The following is a 22,311-nucleotide window of genomic DNA, read 5'->3' as shown; positions in this document are numbered from 1 at the left end:
GATGATTGAAAAGACCTCTTTAGGATATTCTGACAGTGTGCTGTTAAAAAAAACAAAAGAAGAAGAGACGACTGCATAATAAGGTGATGAAGGAAAAATCCATGCAACACATCTTGATGTTTTTATGGGTGTTTTTTGTTTTTTTTAATTGAAACCAGCTTCACTGATAACAAACATGCAATATCACTATACAAGCCAACACCACAGATAAGTGTTTACTCATTCAAATCTTGACTCACTGTCAAGGCTTAGCCAGCAGCGCACGCACAAACGCACACACGCACACACACACTTTCAGATGCTGTAGAGATAAACACCTCTCCACCTCTTTTGCTCTTTGACATACGCAGACGCACAGGCTCACGTACACACAGTCATATTTACATATCACAGTGAATGATGGGTAAAAACAGGGAAGGGGATAACACTGTTCTCCTGGTCCAAACTAGAGATGAGAATGGCAGCAAAGCTCCGGTGATAGCGAGTGTGTGTGTCTGACTGACTGAGGTGGGATAAGGAGTGAGATGATGACAGCGAGGATGTGAGCAGAAAACCTTTTATCAGCATCCTAAACTCTGTGCGGTAGGGAGGCGTCTTGGACAGGCGCCTCTTTGGCATTAAGAAAGAAACACAGTGAGACTGCTAATATAAAAAAAAACAAGTCTGCGTGAAGCTAGTTTTTTTTTCTGTCCTTTCTCAAATCCACTCAGTCTGTGCTACATTTAAATGCATGATGTTGTTACAGTATCATAAATACAGGGCGTCATGGATTCATAAATACAGCAGGTCTGGGGTATTGCTTGGATGATAAACCGACTGTCTGCCAAATGCGCTCTTAGAAATTGAAGTCAAAACCTAACAAAAAAACCCCCAAAAAACAAAAACCAAACAAAAAAGGCCACACTACCAAAAAAATATACCTTCAGTTCCAATAAATAAATAAATATTTGAAAATGTCATACAAAATTCTGACCTTACCCTTTTTTCCCAACATTTAATGGAAGTTCTGTCTACAAATGTAAGATAATAAATATATTTAGTATTTTTTTTAGTAACAGGTTTTAGGTGGGTTTATTTGGGATATCTCTTATATCTTTAAGCAAAAATTGGATTATAAACAGTAGGAAAGATCTCTGCAGAAACTCTATTTAATACCGCTCATATCACAATGGTTACGACACGATAAAATACTGCAAGTTATCAAAACTGTACAGAAAAACTTACAGGTTTCTCTAAAATACATTTTCACTGTTAGTGTGTGACAAGAGATGCGAGAGAGCTCGTCTCTGAGCAGCAGCCTGCGCTCCTTATGATGAACCGACGACGCGGTAAACAGTCGTGACCAGTCAAAAACCCGCTCTCTCTTCACACTGATTGTTCTGCCCTCTGCTGCTCGGGTCTGGAGCAGCACGCTGGTCGCTTTGGGTCCTTCCATGTTGTCACACCCCCTCTGAGAAGCTCTGGATGGCTACAACAAGTCTACATGGCGCTGAAGACTTACAGTCTGGGAAGAAAGAAGACTGCAGCAGGGCGAGGCAGTCTGCGTAGTTTACTGGATGTCTAGAGTTTCCTCTGGCACATTACGCTCTTCTACTCCAGTTCATGGTTTCAATAGTTTTTTTTCTTCTTTGCTTTGTCTTGTGTTTTTTAATTTTTTTTTATTAATGTATGTCTTAGATATTCCTCTAGCTAATCTACTTCACGGTTACAGGTGTGAAAGTTGGTGGCACACCACCAAGCAGTGGGGTGTTTTGGCTGGGTGAGGGCAGTGCCACCCTGGTGGTGTGTTTATGTGAATCTTTTTTGTGGAGGAGAGGGCTGGGGTTTGAGTCAGCAGGTCAGCGATGGCGGTAGTGTCTCATGAGGGGAACGATACAGGAAGGGGGTCCCGAGAGCTTTAGGAAGGGGTGCTGGAGGAGCTCCTGCGCTGTGGCTCTCTGGGACGGTTCCCTCACCAGCATCAGGTCCAGGAAGGAGCGTAACACGGTTGACACCTGGAGATGTGAGCAAATGTTTGAATTCATCTGCTTAGCTAGGTTTGAGTATAACATAGCCAAAAAAACAGCAGTAAAATTAACACACACACACACACACACACACACACACACACACACACACACACACACACACACTTTTAGTGATAACACAGATGTTGATCTCTTCATCAACTTTGGGAACATTTAGGTCAGTCACACATGACTTTAGACCAGTCAGCAACCACCGGCAACCTCCAATTGCTAGTGGGAAATGTGTCTTCCCTGATTGGTTGTCGTGTTTTTGCCAGACGTTGCTGTCATCACAAAGAGGCTGTGACACAAAAAAAACCAACCTTGTATTTGTTGGTATTCCTGTGGTCTCCTGTTTTTTTTGTGTTCATGGGAACATGAACGTTTTAGTAATGTATTTCAATAGGAAACATAGTGTCAGAAGCATGTACGTTTTGTAGAAAACAGCGAGGCATCACCATGGAAACCAAGATATTTTGGTAGCTTCCTGAGCTTCTTTTTGTTTTTAAAAGCTGCTAGATGAGTTACATGCATGAATATTATACAAATGAAGCGTAAAAAGAATTGACATGTATGACTCAAACTTGGGTCTCTCGCCTGAAAGGCAACACAACTTACTTGTTCACGACCTTCCAAATGCAGATTATTGAGTTTTTTAATTGGTACACGTGAGTGTCGACTGATATAAAACCGTCTTTAAGGACATTTCGAGGGACAAACAGCAACACGAGTCATTAGATTAAAGCCTGCAACGCACTGTCATGAGAACAGGTTGTACCACTGCAATCAACACCTTTCAAAAAGGGAAACTTTTATTTTAAGGCGAACGCATTTCCAGTTTCGACTGCACTTCTCAAAGTTTCGTCACCACTTGGTGAGGAGCGCTTGCCATGCAAAGCACAAGCAACCACAGCAACCTGCTAGAAACCAAAGCAATGCCAAGGAGGTTTTTGGTGCACTACATCTTTGTGGCTAATTTCACACTAGCAATTGCCAACAATTTCCAGCAACCGCTCACCAAATTCTGTCCCCATTAGAATGAATTGTAATGGCTTTGGTGTTCACTTTACTTTGAATTAGCACTACGATCTACCCAAAATCTTAACAGTTCAGTACTTTGGTTTATGATTAAAACTACTGAAATTCCCATTTTGTTCAGATATGACAACTGCCATATTTCTGGTGTATCCATTATTACATACTCATACATAGACACAGACCAGTCTTAGGTTATGTAATGAGTAATGATACTCACAATAAATGCAATCTGAGTTAGAAAAAACACATTAACATGAACTGAAATTTTGGTCTGTTGCTTACAGCTGTTTGTAGAAGTCTTTCCTCTTAATTTAATTAAATACCCGTAGCTTCATATGAATATTTACAGGATCCATGTGTCTCAAAAATAAAAGAGTTGTAGTACTTTTGTAATATAAGTTCATAAATGTTACCTTGCACTTCTCTGCACCTGAGGTGTGACTGGTGAGCTGTCACACAGAGATGCGTTTTTACAGCTAAACAGTTGACAGCTCTAAGAACATTTTCTTCTGCTGTTAGCAAAAGTCTGATCCGTTTACTTATTGAGAACTCGCCTTCGACTTTTCTTACCTTATGGGACTCCTTTAGCCGTGGGGGCAGGTTGTCTCGTATCCTTCTCATGGCCTGCAGAGGGGGCTCATTGAAGTAAGGGGGCTCTCCATCCACCATCTCAATCACCATAATGCCTAAAGACCAGATGTCCACCTGAACACGCAAAAACATTCAGTCTATTCAGCAAGAACAGTAAACATACATGCATAACATATACAGGGAAATGCTCCTGAACTCCTCAGTAGAATAATGTTATTTCTGTGCATGTGTCCTCACCTCAGTCCCGTAAGGTAATCTTGAGATAACCTCTGGTGCCATCCAGTAGGGTGTGCCCACGAGGGACTTCCTCTTGGGTACCTCTTTGGAAACTTGGGCACAAAAGCCAAAATCTGATAGCTTGATCTGTAAACACACACATATACAGTACATGGTTCCAGTCTCTACTAAGCAGGTTGGTGGGCATACAGAATAGAATATATTAGTTCAGAAGTGCACTGACCTCTTGTGATCAAGAGCTTTGTCAGAAGACACTAATCCCATATATTAGCACTTAATTAAGCTTCAGTTAATCATGTCTTATCAACTCGTTAGGAGGCATTAGGCAGGATTTAATTACTAGGGCACGGCGGTAATGGATGATGATGAGTTTCTGGCATTGGCTGTTGACAAGCGGCAGGACAGGCACCCATGGAGGTCAGTGAGTGTTGAATGACTGTGTGTGTGTGTGTGTGTGTGAGACCAGTGAAAAAGAATAGCAGCTTAGGTTATTATTACCTGGGGTTTAGTGGATTACTGTTTAAGCAGTGACTAATGTGATAGCATCCCAAGAGGAGCATGGATGAATAGAAATATGCACGTGCACTTACTCTGCCATCGCTAGTCAGGAGAATGGAGTCGCTCTTAATGTCACGGTGGATGACGCCCTGTGTGTGCAGGTAGGACAGAGCCTTCAACACCGACAGACACACCGTAGCAATCTGCTCCTCGTTCATCCTGTAAGGAGACACACACACACACGACCTGTCAAAAATATTTTATTTAATCAGATTAGATTTATTTTCATAGCTAACTGTTTATTTCCACAATTTGTAGTTTATCTTTTTAATAAATGTGCTATTTGTTTTTATCCAGTAAGCTCATTTTTGTCGCCTGTGCTTTCTCCATGTGCTGTGCATTGCAAGAAAACATTTATTCATAAATAAAACTGACTTTTATTCTTTGAGCTACAAAAATGACTGGCTTTAAGACTTGAGAGTCATCCTATAGAGGATATGGAGTAGAAATCCAGTTTGAAAATATCCCACTGTGGCCTGCAGCGTTTCTAGCTACGAGCAGGCAGGAGGGTCCCATATGGAGAGAGGGGGCGATGCTGCGCGTCTCACTGAGTTCATGTAGAAACTCACAGCTCCACTGAACATTAACGTCTCTAGACCCAGCTGGCCGGGCTGTGCTGTGTGCTTATTTGTGTGCGCTCTAATCTGCAATCATACAATACATGTGCACAAAGAAGCGCGCTTGTTTTAAACCCCAGACTAAGGATACAGATGGATGCAGATGCACATATACTGTATATGCATTGCAGTATGATCTTACATGCTTGCAACCCTTCTGCACACTTCTCTTTATCATACAGTGTAACGTTCCCGCTATTGGGGCACTTACTTGCAAACTTGCAAACTTACATTATGAGAAACAACCCTTTGGGCTACACATACGCTCATAATATTAAACATATATAATCACACTCTACAGATTGCAGCATATTTTATTGTTACACATGTATGCTTTTACAATCACAAGAGATAAATGAGCTTTCTGCTAATGGAAAAACAACCGGCTAACTCGGAGTGAATGGGATGGAGACGCGTACGTGAAAATGAATCACCTCTTACCGCCTCTCCACTTACACCACAACCCCCCCCCCCCGAAAAAAATCCCATGCTCCATACACACGACATAAAATGAGCCTCTCTCTCCCTCCTAACACACACACACACACACACACACACACACACACACACACACACACACACACACACACACACACACACACACACACTCATGGAGGCAGGATCAGTGAAATAGAAAATTGTTTCACAAAGTGAAAAACAACTTTAATGAGCCTGTAAAGGTTGTCAAAGGGAGGAGAATTACACATGCACCTACACACAGACAAAAGGTGCACACACAAACACTAAGGCATTCATACTCACACACACACACACAGCTGCACACACAAACCCATATGCTTTTGCATTTACACTAGATAAAAATCCCCTCGAAGTGCAGATCATTACCCAACTTTAAAAGTATAATTGAAATCTGAACGTGACTGAAATAGTTCTGCAGACCCCCCATTCTCCTCCCGCTGCAGACTTGCCTGTGTGAGTTAGAATTGAGCGCGCATGTGTCCATAAATCTCAGAGCGTGTGTGCGTTTGTGTGTTTGCTGCCAGCAAGCTGATGAGGCTTGCACAACGCGAGGCAGGCAGCAGTTATTTCCACAACAAAAAGCCTAACAGAAATAGCAGCAGGCTTTCACCTGGACAAATATGGCAGAAATTACTGATGAAGAAAATACACCGCTCAAGCCCTTCTGCGGTATTTTCTCACTGATTTTATTTTATGCCTGCATACTAATCAATCTACATTTTATAAGGACATCTATTAAGTTTTATTCCAAACTTTTTCTGATAATATTAATAAAAGGTAAAAAAAAAAAAAAAAGCAACTGACCCTACAGGGTGAATGTATGTGAGTCTTTATCAAAAAGAGAAATTCTGTTTAAAATCCAGTTTTATGAGCTTTCCGTGAGTAATTTTAAAAGCACTCGTGGTGAAACTTTCTCTCATGCATGCACCGAGCACACAAACGAGCAAACATCTGTGTGGGAGACTGTTCAAAATACTTCACAGCAGCAGCGGTGCTCAGCCTCGCCAAAGCGTGTTATTAGCATCCGACACCGCGCAGCGCTAATGCTGACACTCCGCGCAAATGACTGTAATTAAACACCAAGCACAAAGTAAGCTTAAAACAATGAGGCAGCAGCTTAGAAACGCAACTCAGTAACACAGAAACCATTTGGAAAAGTTGGAGAACGATAATCCTGAAACTATCGGAGCATCGTATCGTCTCAGCCAGTCCTTCCTCTGCGCCTTGCAAAATTATTCACCTGTTCGTGTCAGCTGCAACAAATAAAATTAAAAAAAATTGAATTTCGACTGCGCACCAGTGCTTGCTAAGTTATATTAAAATCCATTTGATGTCAGCAACATCATCTGAACAACACGCCCTTTAAAAGGTGACATAAACCTTTTCCCCTCCCATGTGGATTCTCTCTCCGTCAATCTCACCAGTCAAAACGAACACAAATGGCACACACAAAGCTGGCCTGATTTCTTCTTTTATATAAAAGTATTACATAATGCTTCAAAATCTGATACTTTAATTCTTTCAGTCAGTCTGAAAACAGCCATTGAACTGAAAAATAAAATAATTAAAAATAAAGATGATTTCACATTTTTGAATGACGCTAGTTTTCTTGGATGAGAGGATGGACATCATATAAAAAACAGGTGAACTTGGCTCTGTTAGAAGGGAGCAAAGTCTGTCTATAAGGTCCTTTGAAACTTAGGTAACAATAGAGAAGGAAGCTGATTGTCTCTGCAGTGTTTTTATTTATTTTACACATCTGCAGAACATGCATTTTCTTACTAAGCAATTATATGGTTCCACCACATCCCAGAGGTGCTCTGTTTGACAAGGCGCTTGCTTGAAGTAGGACTCAATAGATTTTTTTTCAACCAATTCCTGTAAAATGTAGAGATGTTTGTGTGTGAACCAGTAAATCACAAGTTTCTGGTTGTTGTTGTCAGCCCATCTGACAACAACTGTGCGAAACCACGTGTACATGCCTAAATGCATTGAGTTGCTGATTAGATATTTGCATTAATGACCAGCCGAACAATGTGTAAATAAATATGCTGCACTTTATGTTTCATTTAGTATGCAGGGGTGTATCAAAACGAATCATCCAATTTCAAAAAGCTAGATTTTTTAAAGTAATAGACATAAAAACTTACGGGACATTTTAAAATACATGGCTGAAGATAAACTTTTACATACACAACTCACAATGTTCAAAAGTTAAATGTGTCCTTCTCTGGTCGCAAGTCCATATGATAGTCAAACTCATCTCACACATTATTGTGAGCATGTCTGGAGTCACTGCAGCCGCCAGCAGCCATGTGAAACTCGTGAATCCGTTCTTTCTTATAATACGTGTTCTGATCTTTACCAGTGAACGATACTGTGAAATCAGATGATTCCTTTTGATGGACTCTGTATTAGCAGCTTGTATTCCTGCTTCAATGCCAAGGTCTCTCTTCCTAAGTAGAGTATGGTGTCAATGAGCCTTCATGGTAAAATAAAGGTTTAAAAAGCCTGTGTTCGACTGGACAATAACTTTAAACGAGATGTAACACGTTAATTTTTACCTGGTTCTTGCAATGCTGAATCCCTGATTCATTTTTAGGGAATATCTTACTAATCACTTAAAAGTTAAAACGTGCCTCAGGACCTTTACATGCTGCTCACCTGGTTGTAGAGTTTGACGTCTATTAACTACTTGAGCAAAATAATTATCCTGTTTTTCAAAATGTCCTTTTATAATTTATATTTTATAATTTTATAACCCTAACAACAGCTTACATCGTCCAAGCTCCGCATCACACAGCTTGATGGTTTACCTCAGCATTTGTGCATTGAGCAGTTACCTGGTGTGAGTCACAATGTCAGTGAGTGCCCCTCCCTCCAGGAACTCCATGACGACCCAAAGCTCGTCTCCCACCAGGTAACTGTTGTACATGTCCACAACATTTTCATGATGGTAGTCCCTCATGATCACCACCTAAAACACAGACAGAGAAATATATATGTATGTATCGTTACTAATGACACTGTAGTACACTGGCTCTGTCACTGTTATTATGCTGCTATACTTTGTTACTACACTGTTAATATGAAATGAAAATCATGCTTTGAGCCTCAAAAAGGTTTCTCTCTGAAATTCCTCAATTCAATACCATATTTAAGAATGTATGCTAAAATGTGCTACAAAAAATTATCTACAATTCCAGTGGTTTATTGAATCTATTCATGTAATTTCATTTTTTCAATATTAATTCAACTTCCCCTTTGTCTAATATGAACATGTTCTGGAGGCTTAATCATAAAAGGATTACATTCAAATTAATAGGATTACACGAAACAAATTACTTTCCCGCTGAACACCCGCTGCTCCACACCTCGCACTCATGCTTACATACATGCATTCTCTCTCCCACTCATGCACACTAAACAGAGACCAAAATACAAAAGAATCAGGGCAGAAATGCAATCCGAGCGTCGCTCAGTTCACATTTAAATACATTAGACTTTTTTTTTCCTGGGCAAATGAAATGCAGCTCATTTTTTAGCTTGTCAGGACATCATGAATGTGAGCAGTCACGAATACATTTCTTGCTTAAGGTGCAGATGTAAAAAAAAATGTGTTAGTGGTTTAATTGCTGTGGATGGATGTTAGGGAAATAAGGGCAAACTGAACTCTTGCTGTTTGTTTCATTAATTAGCATAAAGTGGCATTTTTATTATGCTAATTAAAACAGTTTCACGACTGTCGCTTGCTTAGGCTATCAACAATCTGTGACAAATGTTAGTTCTGTGGTCATTATGGCCCCAATCTAAATCCACCTGATTAATTCACTCAAACATACGACATCAGAACTATTTGGGTTATAGTATGAGCTAAGGACAGTTTCTCAGGTAATCGTTGTTTGATACCTCGTTAAAAAGCAGCTCTCTTCTCTGCTGTTTTCTGAGGTCCATCTTCTTCACTGCCACCTGCTTTCCGCTGTGCTTCTCGGTGGCGATGCAAACAATACCTGTGGATCCCTCGCCAATCTTAATAAAGCTGTCCAGGTATTCCCGAGGGTCGCCTGGAGGAGAACACAAACATCGTGCCTCATTTTAATGCAACATCAGACACAAAGAAAGATATAAATGTAAAAAAAACATCTAGAAGTTGCAGTTGCATGCCTCTGCTAAATACTCAAGCTGCAGTTTATTCAGGCCATTACAGACTCTAAATACTGCTATATGAAACTCTGAATGTTAGACAGGAAACACTTGGATGTAGAAAAACAACAAGTTGCATGAATGTATGTGTATTTGGGTAAAGTGTCCATTCCGTCCATTTATCAAGTTGTCACATGCTTGCGTGTCATTTCAATGTTCCTTTAATTTCAAGTTACCAGGGTTGACCACCAGCTGAAGTGCTGCTCTGAACTGCTCATGAGAAACTCTGGAGGGCTGCGTGTCAGAGCTCGACCCCCAGGAAGGAGGCGGATAAGCCCCTGGGGGGACGTAAGGTGACGAAGGCTGTGAGTAGGCCCCCTGGATGAAAAAGTTATAAAAAAAAGACAGAAATAACATGGCTTATATACCTAATGATTTTATTTTCTAAAGAATCAATTTGGGAAAGAGCTACTTTAGTTAGAGATTTAAGATGGTTACAGTTAAAAACCTGGAGGAAGTGTTGATCTCAGCTAACTTACCAAAGTCACAGAGTATAATCTGCAATCTGTAGCAAACTGAATCATCACTATGATGCAGTTTTTATATGTGAAGTTAGCGAACATACTGTACCTGCGGGGTATATGGTGGACTGGGCTGGGAGGGAGGATGATGGTAAGGAGAGGGTTTGTAATGGTGAAAGATCGGGGGGTACGGCAGGTGCACCGAGGGGTAGCCAGGCGGCTTCGTGTGGCTCTGAGGTAGCTTAAGAGGCCCTCGGGGGTACGTGTCACCACCTGCGACCTGGGGACTGTCATCGCGTGACGGACGCTCATAGTCGCCCTGGAAAAGCGAGGAAAATTACATACAAGTCTAGTATTACGCAGATGTCAGCATTTTACTGCAGTGAATACTGAAGAATTTTACTGTTAAACGTCAGCCTGTACATCCACGGTCATACACTACACCTGCAGGTACATTACTCCCGGACAGACCTAACGGAGAACATTTAGTGCACAGGACAGCGACCATACCTTATCCTTACCACCCCACCCCCCTCTAAAATGCTTCACAGCTACTCCATTCATCAACCAAGAGCCTGCAGTGGACTCAGATCTGGGACACAGCTCTTCCTTAAGATTGTCCTTCAAAGTAGTATTGCAGCGTACACATGGGTATTAGTGAGAATGCAGTAGTGCTTACATGACTCAGCTTTCATTACATGACTCACAATTGGCTACAAATACGCACACTTGGAGTGGTTTCATAACCTAATAGCTTCGTCATCGTATTATGTCACATGGATCCTGTCATTTTAAGGAAAACTGGCCACAGGTCATTAACAATAGGACGTAAGTAGAGACAGGCTGATACTGTGCAGCTGTCAGTGGCATATCTACGTGACAAAAGTCTGTCATTTAAACCCCAGGAGAGGGATTAAAGTGCTACAGCAAACATCAACACTACCCAGAGTGATCTAAAGTGGATTACAGCAAAGAAAAAACAAAAATTAACTTAGAAGATGAATCTGCTTTCACCCTGCAGAGACTAAACTAAATCACCTTTGCCACACCTCTCTAAAATGATCTCCAGCCAGCCTGATTTTTCCCCTCAAGAGACTCCGACTATAATAAATAAAACTCTCTTTCCTCCTTTCTTTTATTTGTCACTCTCTCTGCGCCTAATCGCTATTTCTCTTTCTTTCACAAAGAGACACACACACACGTACACAGACTGAAACCCACAAGCACAGACAGGGTAGGAGGAGGAGCCCTGATGTGTTGGGATGGTGTATAATTACATGGTGTGAACTCTTTTAATCAATCACTCTGAGGCAGGTGCGGGGGTGGCTGCTGGGAGGCCCCCGTCTCGTGCCCCTCTATCGTTGGCCAGCAAGCGCTCGCTGGCTGTCAGCCAGGGGTCTCCTGATCCATGTTGGTTAAACGCGCATTAATCTGAGTTTGGCAGGGTAATCAACAACCTAACTCAACTGTGAAATTGAATTCCGCGGTGGAACATCGTTCGGCCAGTTTTATGCTAAGGCTGCAGAAAGGGAAAGTGCCGCAACATCAATTTGTCACCGAGAGCTGCGGCACTGAGCTCACACTCGCTACAAAACAGTGAGGAAGAGAGAGAGAGAGACGGCGGCAGAGAGAAAGGAAGCGTGCGTGTGTGTGTGTGCGTTTGCATCTTTGTGTGTGGCCAAGTTTCTGTGCTGTCTACTATTACATCCCCAACGTCTTCCAACAACGGCAGGGAAAAAGAAGGATTTACTTCAGCGGTGTGAGTGGGCTGAACCAGGAAAAGAGAAGAAAAGGCAGAGAGTGAGCAAAGAGCGAGGGAGGTGGGTTTGTTCCAAGGTCCGTGAGCCAAGAAGAATAGTGATTCTTCAGCTGCCAGATGACTCCTTGTTTTGTTGTTTCCTTTTTTTAAACCACTGCTGTGAAAATCAAACAAGAAATATTAAAAACACCATCACATTAAGTCCAATTATAGTCACGCCTTTGAGATATGAAAGAGTACGTTTGTAAATGCTCAAACAAATTCTTTCATGTATAATTTGGCTAAATTGGCTTTCGACTCTTTACTTATTCTACTTTTTTTTTTTTTAAATAGAAAAGCAAGCGCGCCTCTTTAAGCGTGACAACTCAAACAGCGGCAGAAATGTGAAACAAACAACATGAAAGAAAAATGACCTTCTCCTGCATCGCCTTCCTGCTGCTCTTGCATTCTCCGTGGCTGCTTTTTCTTCGAGTGGCTATTTACCGAGACACGCGGGTTAAATGGTTTTTCATCAAGGCACCCTGGGATCTACATCAGCAAACCCGGTTTCCCCTCTCGGCTCGCTGTGTGTGAAGGGAGGCATGGTGCAGAACTGTGATAGCGGCACTCGCGGGTTTAATGATGCTCGGAGAGCTTTGGAAGAATGATGTAAAAAGGTGTTGTGTGAAAAGTCTGACCCCACCTTTTGCCCTCTGCTATATTTCCTGATCTATTATCTTCCACCGCAGCACACGGAGTTCTTTGCACTGAGAATTCTGGTGTAAAAAAACTACGAGTAACCGAAAGCATATGGTTACATTACACAGCCACTAACGCGTGGACGGTTCGTTTGTTCTTGTCAGTGGAGTTTCTGTGCAGAGGAATCTCTTGGGCGTCTCTCCCACTGCTCCACTGGAGCACGACACGGGCTGCACAAGAGCCGGCATACTTACAGTGCAGCTGTTCCCAAATACAATATACAATCTACTGAGTGACACTGCTGGGGGATTTTACCAACAATCACATAGGTTCCTTTAAATTCATGTTTTTTTTCTAACTTTTACAAACGTGCAAAAACCTGCCTTTTGTGTGTTTTGTTTGTGAGATGTTTTCAGTTAAAAATCTGTAATACAGTCATATAAAAAGCATTTCCATGTCACAAAAACAAAAAAAAAATATTTCTGGGCATCCTTAACATCAAAGCCCATCTATGCGTTCCACAAAAAAGTAAGGAAATTAGTGTTTGATTGATTATTTCTTTGTTGTAACAATGTTTCACGGTAATAAATCTTATACTGTTGAAAAGCCTGTTTAGTTACCTTTAAATGGTGCCGCATTTGTAAGGAAAAATGCATTTGTGGGTTGAGCAGCAGAGTTGAGCATGTGGCTTGTGCCCATAAAAAACTTGACAAATCTTCTCGTGCAAATTCCAAACAGCTTATTGACTCTTATTTGATGTCAATAGAGAAGAAATAATTGAGGAAAGGTGTTGCCACAGCAACGTCCCCGTTCAACATCCATTAACCTTCTTCGTGATCTTCCTCTTTTCCTTCTGAAAAGTCTAATATCCTCCTCTCCTCATGTCCAAACCATCTCAGCCTTGCTGCTTTAACTTTGTCCCCAAACTGCTCAACCTGAGCTGTCCCTCTGATGTACTCATTTCTAATCTCTAAAGCAGGGGTGTCAAACTCCAGGCCTGTCCTGCAGGTTTTAGATCTCACCCAGGGTCAACACACCTGAAACAAATGATTAGTTCATTACCAGGCCTCTGGAGAACTTCAAGACATGTTGAGGAGGTCATTTAGCGATTTAAATCAGCTGTGTTGGATCAAGGACACATCTAAAACCTGCAGGACACCGGCCCTCGAGGCCTGGAGTTCGACACCTGTGCTCTAAAGCTTTGCTATTAGATATTTAATTTCTGCTGAGTTCGTCTTGACCACCGTTATGCATATTTGCATTTGTAATTCTCTTAGCCTTTTAATAATTGCAATGATAGTATATTTTTATACCTTTGTGCCAATTATGTTTCTGTTAAAACGCTATATTTAGCAGTGATTGCAGTTTGTGTGGTGCAAAGCTTCAGTATAAATTTGAACCCCAAGAACACTTGCTCCTATTTATTAATTTGTGTAAGTCAGAGCTTTTTGGTCAGTGGTCATTCTGAGCATTAATTGAACTGTGTATAGAGCTAGTGGACACGCCAGAGGTGCAATTCTTTATGTGACATCACCTTCCTCCTTCAGAGAAGAGTAGATTAAAGCTGAAACCATCTATCAGGCAGGAAGAGCAGAAAAAGAAAACTGATGGTTGAGGATCAGAGAGAACTCGAAACACTGAAGAAGAAAATAATGTGAAAAGGTGACTGGGAGGTTAAAGTGTGTGTCACATGAGTGTACATGTATAAAATTCTCTCTGATACGTTCGTACAGACTTGTTGGGAGGATATAGTGTGTTGAAACATGGCATTTCCATTTTGCTTTAGTTACCTTGGTTAAAGTCTGTGAGTTGGCGAGACTCTCCGAAAGGCGAGGGTAGGTGTAGGAGCTGTACGGGTGGGCCTGTGGCGGGCTCCTGAAAGTCCCACTGGCGGCATAGGGGACATTTGGCTCCTGCAGCCCAGAGCCTGACCGAGATCGCTGCCTGATGGCAGGCGTGGGGCTGGTCTGGGTCACGTAGGAACTCTTGGGTCGCTTCTCATATTCGTCCCTCATGCCGCCGTAACTCCACTCACTGTCGGGGTAGTTAATCTGCTCGCTGTGTAGTGATGCACGAGACGGTGTGCCAACTGATGTGTCCCGGTAGTCCTGGCTGGATGAACCCCCCACCGATGCCCGGTAGTAGCCGCTGGAACCTACTCCGCTACCCACCGTAGAGGCCACCTCATCCGCCGACCGCCCTTTGCTCTCCAGATAGGTGTGATAGTCAGGTGGAAGTTTGCCATAGTCTGATTTCTGAGGCATGGCATCAGGGTAAAAGGGGCTGCGTATGGGGTGTGAGTGGCCATTCTGCTTGGTGAATCGATAGTGCCTGCCAAGTGCCCAATCCCCATCTATGGAGAAGCTTGGCTTGCCGGGGTCCAGAGAAAAGTCCCTGCTGGACGTGTCCAGGTCACACGAGTAGCGGGAGTAGTAGTGGTTGAATCCGTTCTCCTCTGGAGCAGTGAGGTGGCCACTGCCCGAGGGTTTGGAGATGCCTCCAGCCTGATGGGGGCCTGGCGGGCTCTCTTTACGCAGGGAGTTGGAACGTGTTACCGAAATGTTGTCGAACTCCTCCAGCAGGCCGTTAATGGATGCATCTTTGGGTGGCCGGTTCCCTCGAACAATGGTCTACAAGCAAAGCAAACACATGAAACTTAGCATAGAGGAGACTTGTGCGTCTGAGAGTTTGATGGCGATAACCCTGATACTTTGGCTTGCAGTACATTCACTTTCAGCTTCATCATTCATGTCTGAAAACTGAATGAGATGAATTGAAATTCCTGCATCATCAACTTCAGTTAACTTCAAACATTTTCAGGCAAGAGTTTCAATTCATGTGTATCAGGGCTTTGCAACAAGTATGAAATTAATCATCACTTGCATTAAATGAACGTCGGTATTTGGATTTTAGAGAACAGCAGGCACTGATCTACACAATCACGAGTTGTTGTGAGCTGGGATTGAGCTAAAAATGCATGAAGATAAAAGTCGGGATACCTCAGATGGTAAAAGGCAACCAGCGTTGGATCGAGGGAGCTAATTCCTACCCCGTTTCCCTCGCAACACATCAGCTTCAATTTCAGTGGGATGATCAGGATGCATTAATAGTCGTGAGGTTTGGTTTAGCACACCAACACACGATTACACACGCACGCAAACCAAAAGGAGCAAGGAGGACGGGGGAAAGAGAGAATGAACACGCAGGCTCGCATCTGCTTCAAAGCAGAGGCAGCTTAAACATCAGGGAGGCCGCTTATCCCCTCCTACCTTGTGTTAAACCCTTTACAAGGCTGTGTCGTGAGTCATGGGCAACACGTGCTGCAGCGGGACTACAATCTGTGAGCGTGCACGGTGCGTGTGCATGTTTCTACAGTGTCGTGAGAGTGATGGGAAAATCCACACACATCTTTTTTATCTACCAGCCTCTCCACCACTTGAAACATAGAGGAAACAGTGCGCTGGAACAAAAGGAAACACGATGCATGAGTAGCGCTGAGAGGAGGCTGAGCTGAGGAGATTATGTGAATATTCAGCTCTTACATAATTTATTTTGGAGCCATTTGTGATGATCAAACAAATCTACCGACTGTGTTTCCTGGCATTACGGCCTCCATCTGGTAAAACTAGTCTTTTAGCTGTTTAGTAAGTCATAAGAATCAAAGGGACAGATGTTTGGTTCCCACTGGGGCAGTGGCATGAAGCGCAACGATAACTTCAACAAACAATAAAATATTTGACGTATTTTACTGTGAAAACTTTGCTGATTGTTTCAAAGTGAGACAGATTTAAACGCATCGAAATTTGGATCATTTGTTTCTAGTGTTACTAAAAATTTAAAATGTACTTAAATTAATTAAAACACATTAAAAAAGACATTCAATGTAATTTGTCCCCAGTAAAGCTGCTGTTAGTACTGTGCAGTTGGACTCCTTACATTTTCAGTACAAGAGGGAACAGCTTTATAAAAGATTTAACTACAACCAGAGACGCAGCAGAGGGACATTTTGGCCTCAAACCCAAACACACGCACGCACGCACACGCACGCTTCCACAACGGCGTCTTTCTTGCCACAGGAAAGTCTGATGGCAAAAACAAAATAGTGACTAACTAAATACACACAAACGCCACCCCATCTATATATATTCCAATGACATGCAGTATTTTTATACTATAGTCATTTAAGTGCAATATGGAAATTACCGTTTCTTATACTTGAACTAATATTATAATTCTTACTGTATTTTAGTACATTGTTTTATATTTGTTTTGTGTGACCGTGTGACTTTAGCTTTGACTCTAAGCTCTACATAAGATTTCCTATGTACCCAGATCCAGTGTATGTATGTAACTAGCAAATAAAGCTATTATTATAGGTATTATTATAATGCAAAACATCCATTCTTCATCCAATTCAGCGTCATTGTCAGGCTGGAGCTTATCCCAGCTCTTATTGGGGAGAGGTACAGGTTGCTAATCTATCGCAGAGCTCAACCATTCACATTCACATCAGTGGACAATTTTGTACCACCAGGTAACCTAACATGCATGCCTTTGGACTATGAGAGGAAGCTGGAGAGAACCCATGCAAGCATAGGGAGGACATGCAAACTCCACACAGGAAGGCTGATGTAAAACAAACCAGGCAACCTGGTTTTTGTGTTTTTATTGTAAAACCTGTGCTGATCTTTCTAAATCTTGCCTCTGACATATACACATCATACAATAATAATAAAAATGGCTAAAACTAAACACTGAAACTAATAAAACACGAAGCATTTTCAAATACACAAACTAAAAACCACTCTGGAAAGTAACTGAAACTAAACTGAATTAAAAGCAAAATAAAAACTAATTAGAAAACATAAAACTACAACAACTCTGCTATAAAAACGAGTTGTTATTAACCAGTTGAAGCTCATGTCTATCAAGGCGATTATCACCATTTAAACATCTAAAACAGAGCACATACAAAATATCAACCTCTTTGAAATCCCAGACATATAACTCAAGATTAGAGAACAGAAAAATAAGACGGCGATTTGTGTACGACATTATTTTGGCGTGTCGTTATTAGACGTTTCCCCTGTCTGCAGATGTCTGTTGCGCTCCACTCTGAGACCCGACAGTGTCACATCGTCATCGTTCTCAGACCCTCAGACAGTGCTCACGCCCTGCTGTCTGTCACCCAACTGCCATGCTTGTCTCTGCTGTGATTCCTTCATGTCACATGTGCTGAGGCAGAGTCTCGGAAAAAACTCCTGGGATAATCACCGACTGTCAGCAACATTGTGCCGGCGCAGGGATCTTCCACGTCTTTGCTCAGCTACCTGCAAACTGTCACTGCAAACGCACTCTCCTCCTCTCCTCCCATTCATCTGTGGGAATCTAAAGTAGCAAGGTAGCTACAGTTAATATCATCCCACCTTAACGCTGATGGCTTTATAACCAGGGTTGCAAGCAAAAAGGTATGACAGAGCAAAGAAACTAAAGATATTTTAGCTGTTTGTGGTAACGACAATGACAAAACACACTGACGGTTTGTACTCTCTCTGCAGGGCCAGACAGGAAAGCTCTCTTCACAAACCTTTACCTCTCACTGTGGCTGGTTTTCCACACATCATCTCTCCTTTCCATTTTGTTACTTGCTACACCTCCCTCTTTCTCTGTAACACTCCAGTTGTTCTCCTCTGCTTGAAAGCTATAGGCTGTTTGGTGCCTTGAACTGGAACCCAAGGTGAAACGGCCTATAAAAGCAGTCAGTAAAATCTAGCTGAAAGGTTGGAGCTGCAGCAGGGACGGCCTTTTAAACAGGTCGCTGAATGTGAATCTACGACGCCGGGTCTGCTCTGCGTGTCGGTGAGCTGGATTTTCCTAAATAAAGCGGTTGCATCATTAAAACCGGACAACAAAACCGCTACCCGGCAATTGCCGTCACGCTCATTAGAGTTATTCTCACACTTCCTCTAAACTGTGTTAAGAAGTCGTGGTGGAACAGGGCGTGCCAAAATCTAAAATGAGGCAGTCGCATCATGTTATGCAGCGTGGACGTCAGCGATTCAGAACTAATTCAATTGGGACGCGACAGTAAGGGGATGTCAGCTGATATCACAAAACATCAGCATTTCAATTTGCTTCGTAATCACTAAGACTGTGTCAAAGAGCGCGGCAGTTACAGGGGATGGACGGAGTCGGAGAGAAAAGGAGGCAAGTAGAATCGAGGAGGTGACGGGGGCCGGGGGGTGTTGCAGAAGGGAGAGGGAGACAAGGTTAATTGTGTGCCAAATCACTGTCAAACGGTCGGCATCAGGCCTGGAAATCTTCCCATTAATTTGAATTAGGGGCTTCCATAACCCCCTTCTCCAGTCCTCCTCTCCCCTCTTCTCCCCCTGTCCTCACAGCTCTGTGAGCCTTGTGCGCCGGTCGTGTTCCGCGGCGGCTGTGACAGCAGCCATATTTCACCGGCGTGCGGCGTTGGCCTGTCCTTTAGTGATAAGCTGTAATAGATACTCGCCACGGCCTGTTCAAGGTAAGCACAGGAGAGAGCGGAGGGGAAAGCGAGGAGACGAGGGGAAATAAAATTAAAGGAAATGAAAAGGAAAGGAGATCGAATTTAAAACGATACAGTGGGAATGAGAAGACGGGGGAGTGTGCAGAAGAAACGGGAAGCACGTGGGGGGGCGGGAGTGGCTGAATAACAAACTATGCAAAGATGCAGGGAAGAACTGAACAACAGAAGGAAAGACAGGGGGAAGAATTACGGAGAAGGAAGGATGGAGAAGAGATGAGGGAAGGGAGGGAGAAAGGGAGTCATGAAAAATGAGCCTCATTGGGAGATAAGGGGGGGATTAACCTTGCTGGTAATGAAGGGAGGGTGTGATGGGAGGATGGAGGGAGGAAGAGAGGGAGAGATAATTAATGAGCTTGCCCTTCCCGTGACTCCTAGCTAGAACCCTGGTTTGGAAGTTGCGCTTCACTGGCCAGCCGAGTCCCGGGACAACCGAGAGTCCGAAGAAGGAGCAGCGGCTCTGTGCCTCTGTTTCCTCTGCACTGCTGTTTTATTTCTGGCTTTTAAAACTGCTGCATAACCAGATAAGTTAAGCTGTTAAGTAACTAATCAGTTAAGGTAAAGCTCCTGTTTTTTGGACTATTCACACTGGTATGCTCAATTAAATTTTACTTTGGCACTGGAAAGGAGATTTTGTTATTTGTGACAAGGCATGCTGAAAAACAAAAAACAAGACCACAAAAGTTCTATCGAGTAAAGCTGTGTACACACCAATCACACCAATACAGGGAAAAAAAACGAAGCCACCCCTCTTTCTTTAGATTTAGCAAGGAAAATGGGAAATAGGTGCAAACATGTGCAAACATCAGGGAAAAACTGAGTTTGTACAATTTTAACAGGCTTGAAAGTCAATATTTGGTGTGACCACCTTTATTCTTCAACACAGCTGAACTCTCTTAGGCAGCTTTCTTGTCATTTCTTTAAGTAGTCTTCAGGAATAGTTCTCCAGGCATTTAAACCTCTTGTTTGGATGTTGGCTGACTTTTGTTCTGTTCTGCCAAAATGATCCCACACTGCTTCAATAATGTTGAGCTCTGGGCAGGCCAATCCATGACTGTTAGCGCTCCATTCTGTAGTTTTCTATCTATTTTACTGTATTGGTAGTGTGTTTGGGATCACTGTCATGCTGAAAAACGAGGACACTGCCAATACGATGCTTTACAGCATAGTAAATCAAAGTCTGACGGCACTTTTCTGCATTCATAATTCTGTAAATTTTGCAAAAATAATATTTTGTGTCTGTCAAACTGTGTTATTTTTGGCATTTTTCCACACATTCAGCAAAAGAAATGGGAACAAATAATGCATTTTTCAACACGCTTAGTAACAAAGTGCCTAAAAATACAATGTAAAAGTGGTTCTTTGCCAAATTGTTAGTTATGTGTATGTGGTTCATTAGGTGCCTTTATTTTGCTACCACGATTTGGGTCAGTGTTTGTGTTTTTAAAAAAAATATATTTTTATTGAGAGAGAGGAATATACATTGGTCGTTTACAATTACAATACAATTTGTTCCCCTCACATATTTGTTTTGTTTTTTTCATACACGAACAGATACAATAGTACACACACAGACACAAATGCTTAAAAAAATAAAAAAACAAAAAAACCAACAATAAAAACTCACAAACAAACAAACGAACAAAAAACACCCAAAACAAAAGACAACAAAAAAAAGGGGAGGGGGTGATAATATTAATCAGCTAGTAAAATGTTTAACGACTTGCAATAATTTTCAAAGGGGCCCCAGATTCGATCAAATTCTCCATATTTGGCCTTTATTTAGGTCAGTGTTAAATGTCAAATAAAGAAGATAAGGTACAAGGACTGAACTGAAAATGAGTAGAAAGACTTTGAAAGCTCTTTAGAAAACCTGGAGAACTATTGCTCCATTTTACTTAAAAAATTACAAGAAAATCTGGCTCCTTCAAAGCAAACTATAAAGAAATGAAGACGTTTTCACCAAAGTAGTTTGTAAAAACTGTTATATAGCTTCCCATTTGGATGTCCAAGGCCTGTTCTGAACCCTCGCATCACCATGCTGGTGTTTTGGAATGCATATGTCAGCATCTTGTCATTAAAACCTAAATTGTACCTGTTTCATTTACTATAAATTGGATCATAATTTATAAAATAAACATCAGTTTATATTAACTAAGGCTGAATGTAGTGAGCGAGGCCGTGCATTCAGGGACTAAGGTAATAAAATCAAGTGAGTCTTGTTTTTCACACAATTCGCCCTCTACTGGCCAGTATAGAGAATACACTTCCGCATCTGCATCACTTTTAATACTCGAAAGATTTGTCCATCCTTGATGCACAGTCTATTTTTAGAGATCAGCCACTTTGTCACAGTTTTAACCCTATGTAGATTTTTTTATTTAGACAGTAAAAACATTATGACTGATTAATATATAAATACAGAAAATCTTAAATTCCAACCCACTGTGTCAAAATGCGTTTTTTAAACAGGTTTTACCCAAATGTTTTCAAAAAACTTCAAAAAAACCATAGCCACTTGGTGATGTGCATACATTTGGATCTTGCATCTTTCAGTCCAATAAAGTTTAGAAGCTACATTTCAGTGTGTGAAAACGCTCATGAAAGCTCATCACCTATTACACCCTCATGAAAAGCATGCACACGCTGCAGCAGCTTCGCCTACTCAGCACACCCACTCCCAACTCTCAGTGATGCCACCATCATAGAAATCTCCTTTTTTTAAAAACAAAAACAAAAACAAAACAATGTTTGTATAAATCCAGCGATATACTCGAGTAGAAATGGGAACGTGGACACAACAGAAGTCATTCTAACACTCCAACCACATTTTCCCTCTCTCTCCCTCTTTGTGTATTAAATCCCAGCCTCTCTGTGAACCTCTGTCACGACTCACACAGCAGAAACCCTGCATGCGTGGGTATTCACACACACACACACACACACACACACACACACACACACACACACTCAGACTAATACTAACACTGCTGCTGTTCTGATATTGACGATGTAACCTAATCAGTGACCAATTTGTGAACAGAAGCTTACCGCTGTCTGAGAAAGATAATATCACAGAGCCCTTCAGACAGCAGATAAACAGACCACTCACGAC

At 42.0% G+C, this 22,311-nt stretch overlaps 1 protein-coding gene across 6 annotated transcripts in view; it reads right to left on the bottom strand.

Moving 5' to 3' along the window:
* Positions 1 to 119: 119 nt before the first annotated feature.
* pak5 (p21 protein (Cdc42/Rac)-activated kinase 5) overlaps positions 120 to 22,311 on the bottom strand; it is an 88,279-nt gene continuing 66,087 nt past the window's right edge. For all 6 annotated transcript variants that reach the window (XM_005917696.2, XM_005917697.3, XM_005917693.3 and 3 more), the window contains 9 exons: positions 14,419 to 15,258; positions 10,301 to 10,510; positions 9,907 to 10,048; positions 9,437 to 9,591; positions 8,371 to 8,504; positions 4,463 to 4,589; positions 3,873 to 3,998; positions 3,615 to 3,749; positions 120 to 1,994 (listed from right to left, as the gene is read on the bottom strand). In XM_005917696.2, coding sequence (XP_005917758.1) covers positions 1,839 to 1,994; positions 3,615 to 3,749; positions 3,873 to 3,998; positions 4,463 to 4,589; positions 8,371 to 8,504; positions 9,437 to 9,591; positions 9,907 to 10,048; positions 10,301 to 10,510; positions 14,419 to 15,258 — 2,025 coding nt within the window. In that variant the 3' untranslated portion in view covers positions 120 to 1,838. The remainder of the gene's footprint in view (positions 1,995 to 3,614; positions 3,750 to 3,872; positions 3,999 to 4,462; positions 4,590 to 8,370; positions 8,505 to 9,436; positions 9,592 to 9,906; positions 10,049 to 10,300; positions 10,511 to 14,418; positions 15,259 to 22,311) is intronic.

The sequence above is a fragment of the Haplochromis burtoni genome, unplaced genomic scaffold (genome assembly GCF_018398535.1).
Source record: "Haplochromis burtoni strain Fernald_Lab_line unplaced genomic scaffold, NCSU_Asbu1 Contig_28, whole genome shotgun sequence".
Taxonomy (NCBI): domain Eukaryota; kingdom Metazoa; phylum Chordata; class Actinopteri; order Cichliformes; family Cichlidae; genus Haplochromis; species Haplochromis burtoni.
This window is presented reverse-complemented; position numbering and strand designations above follow the sequence as displayed.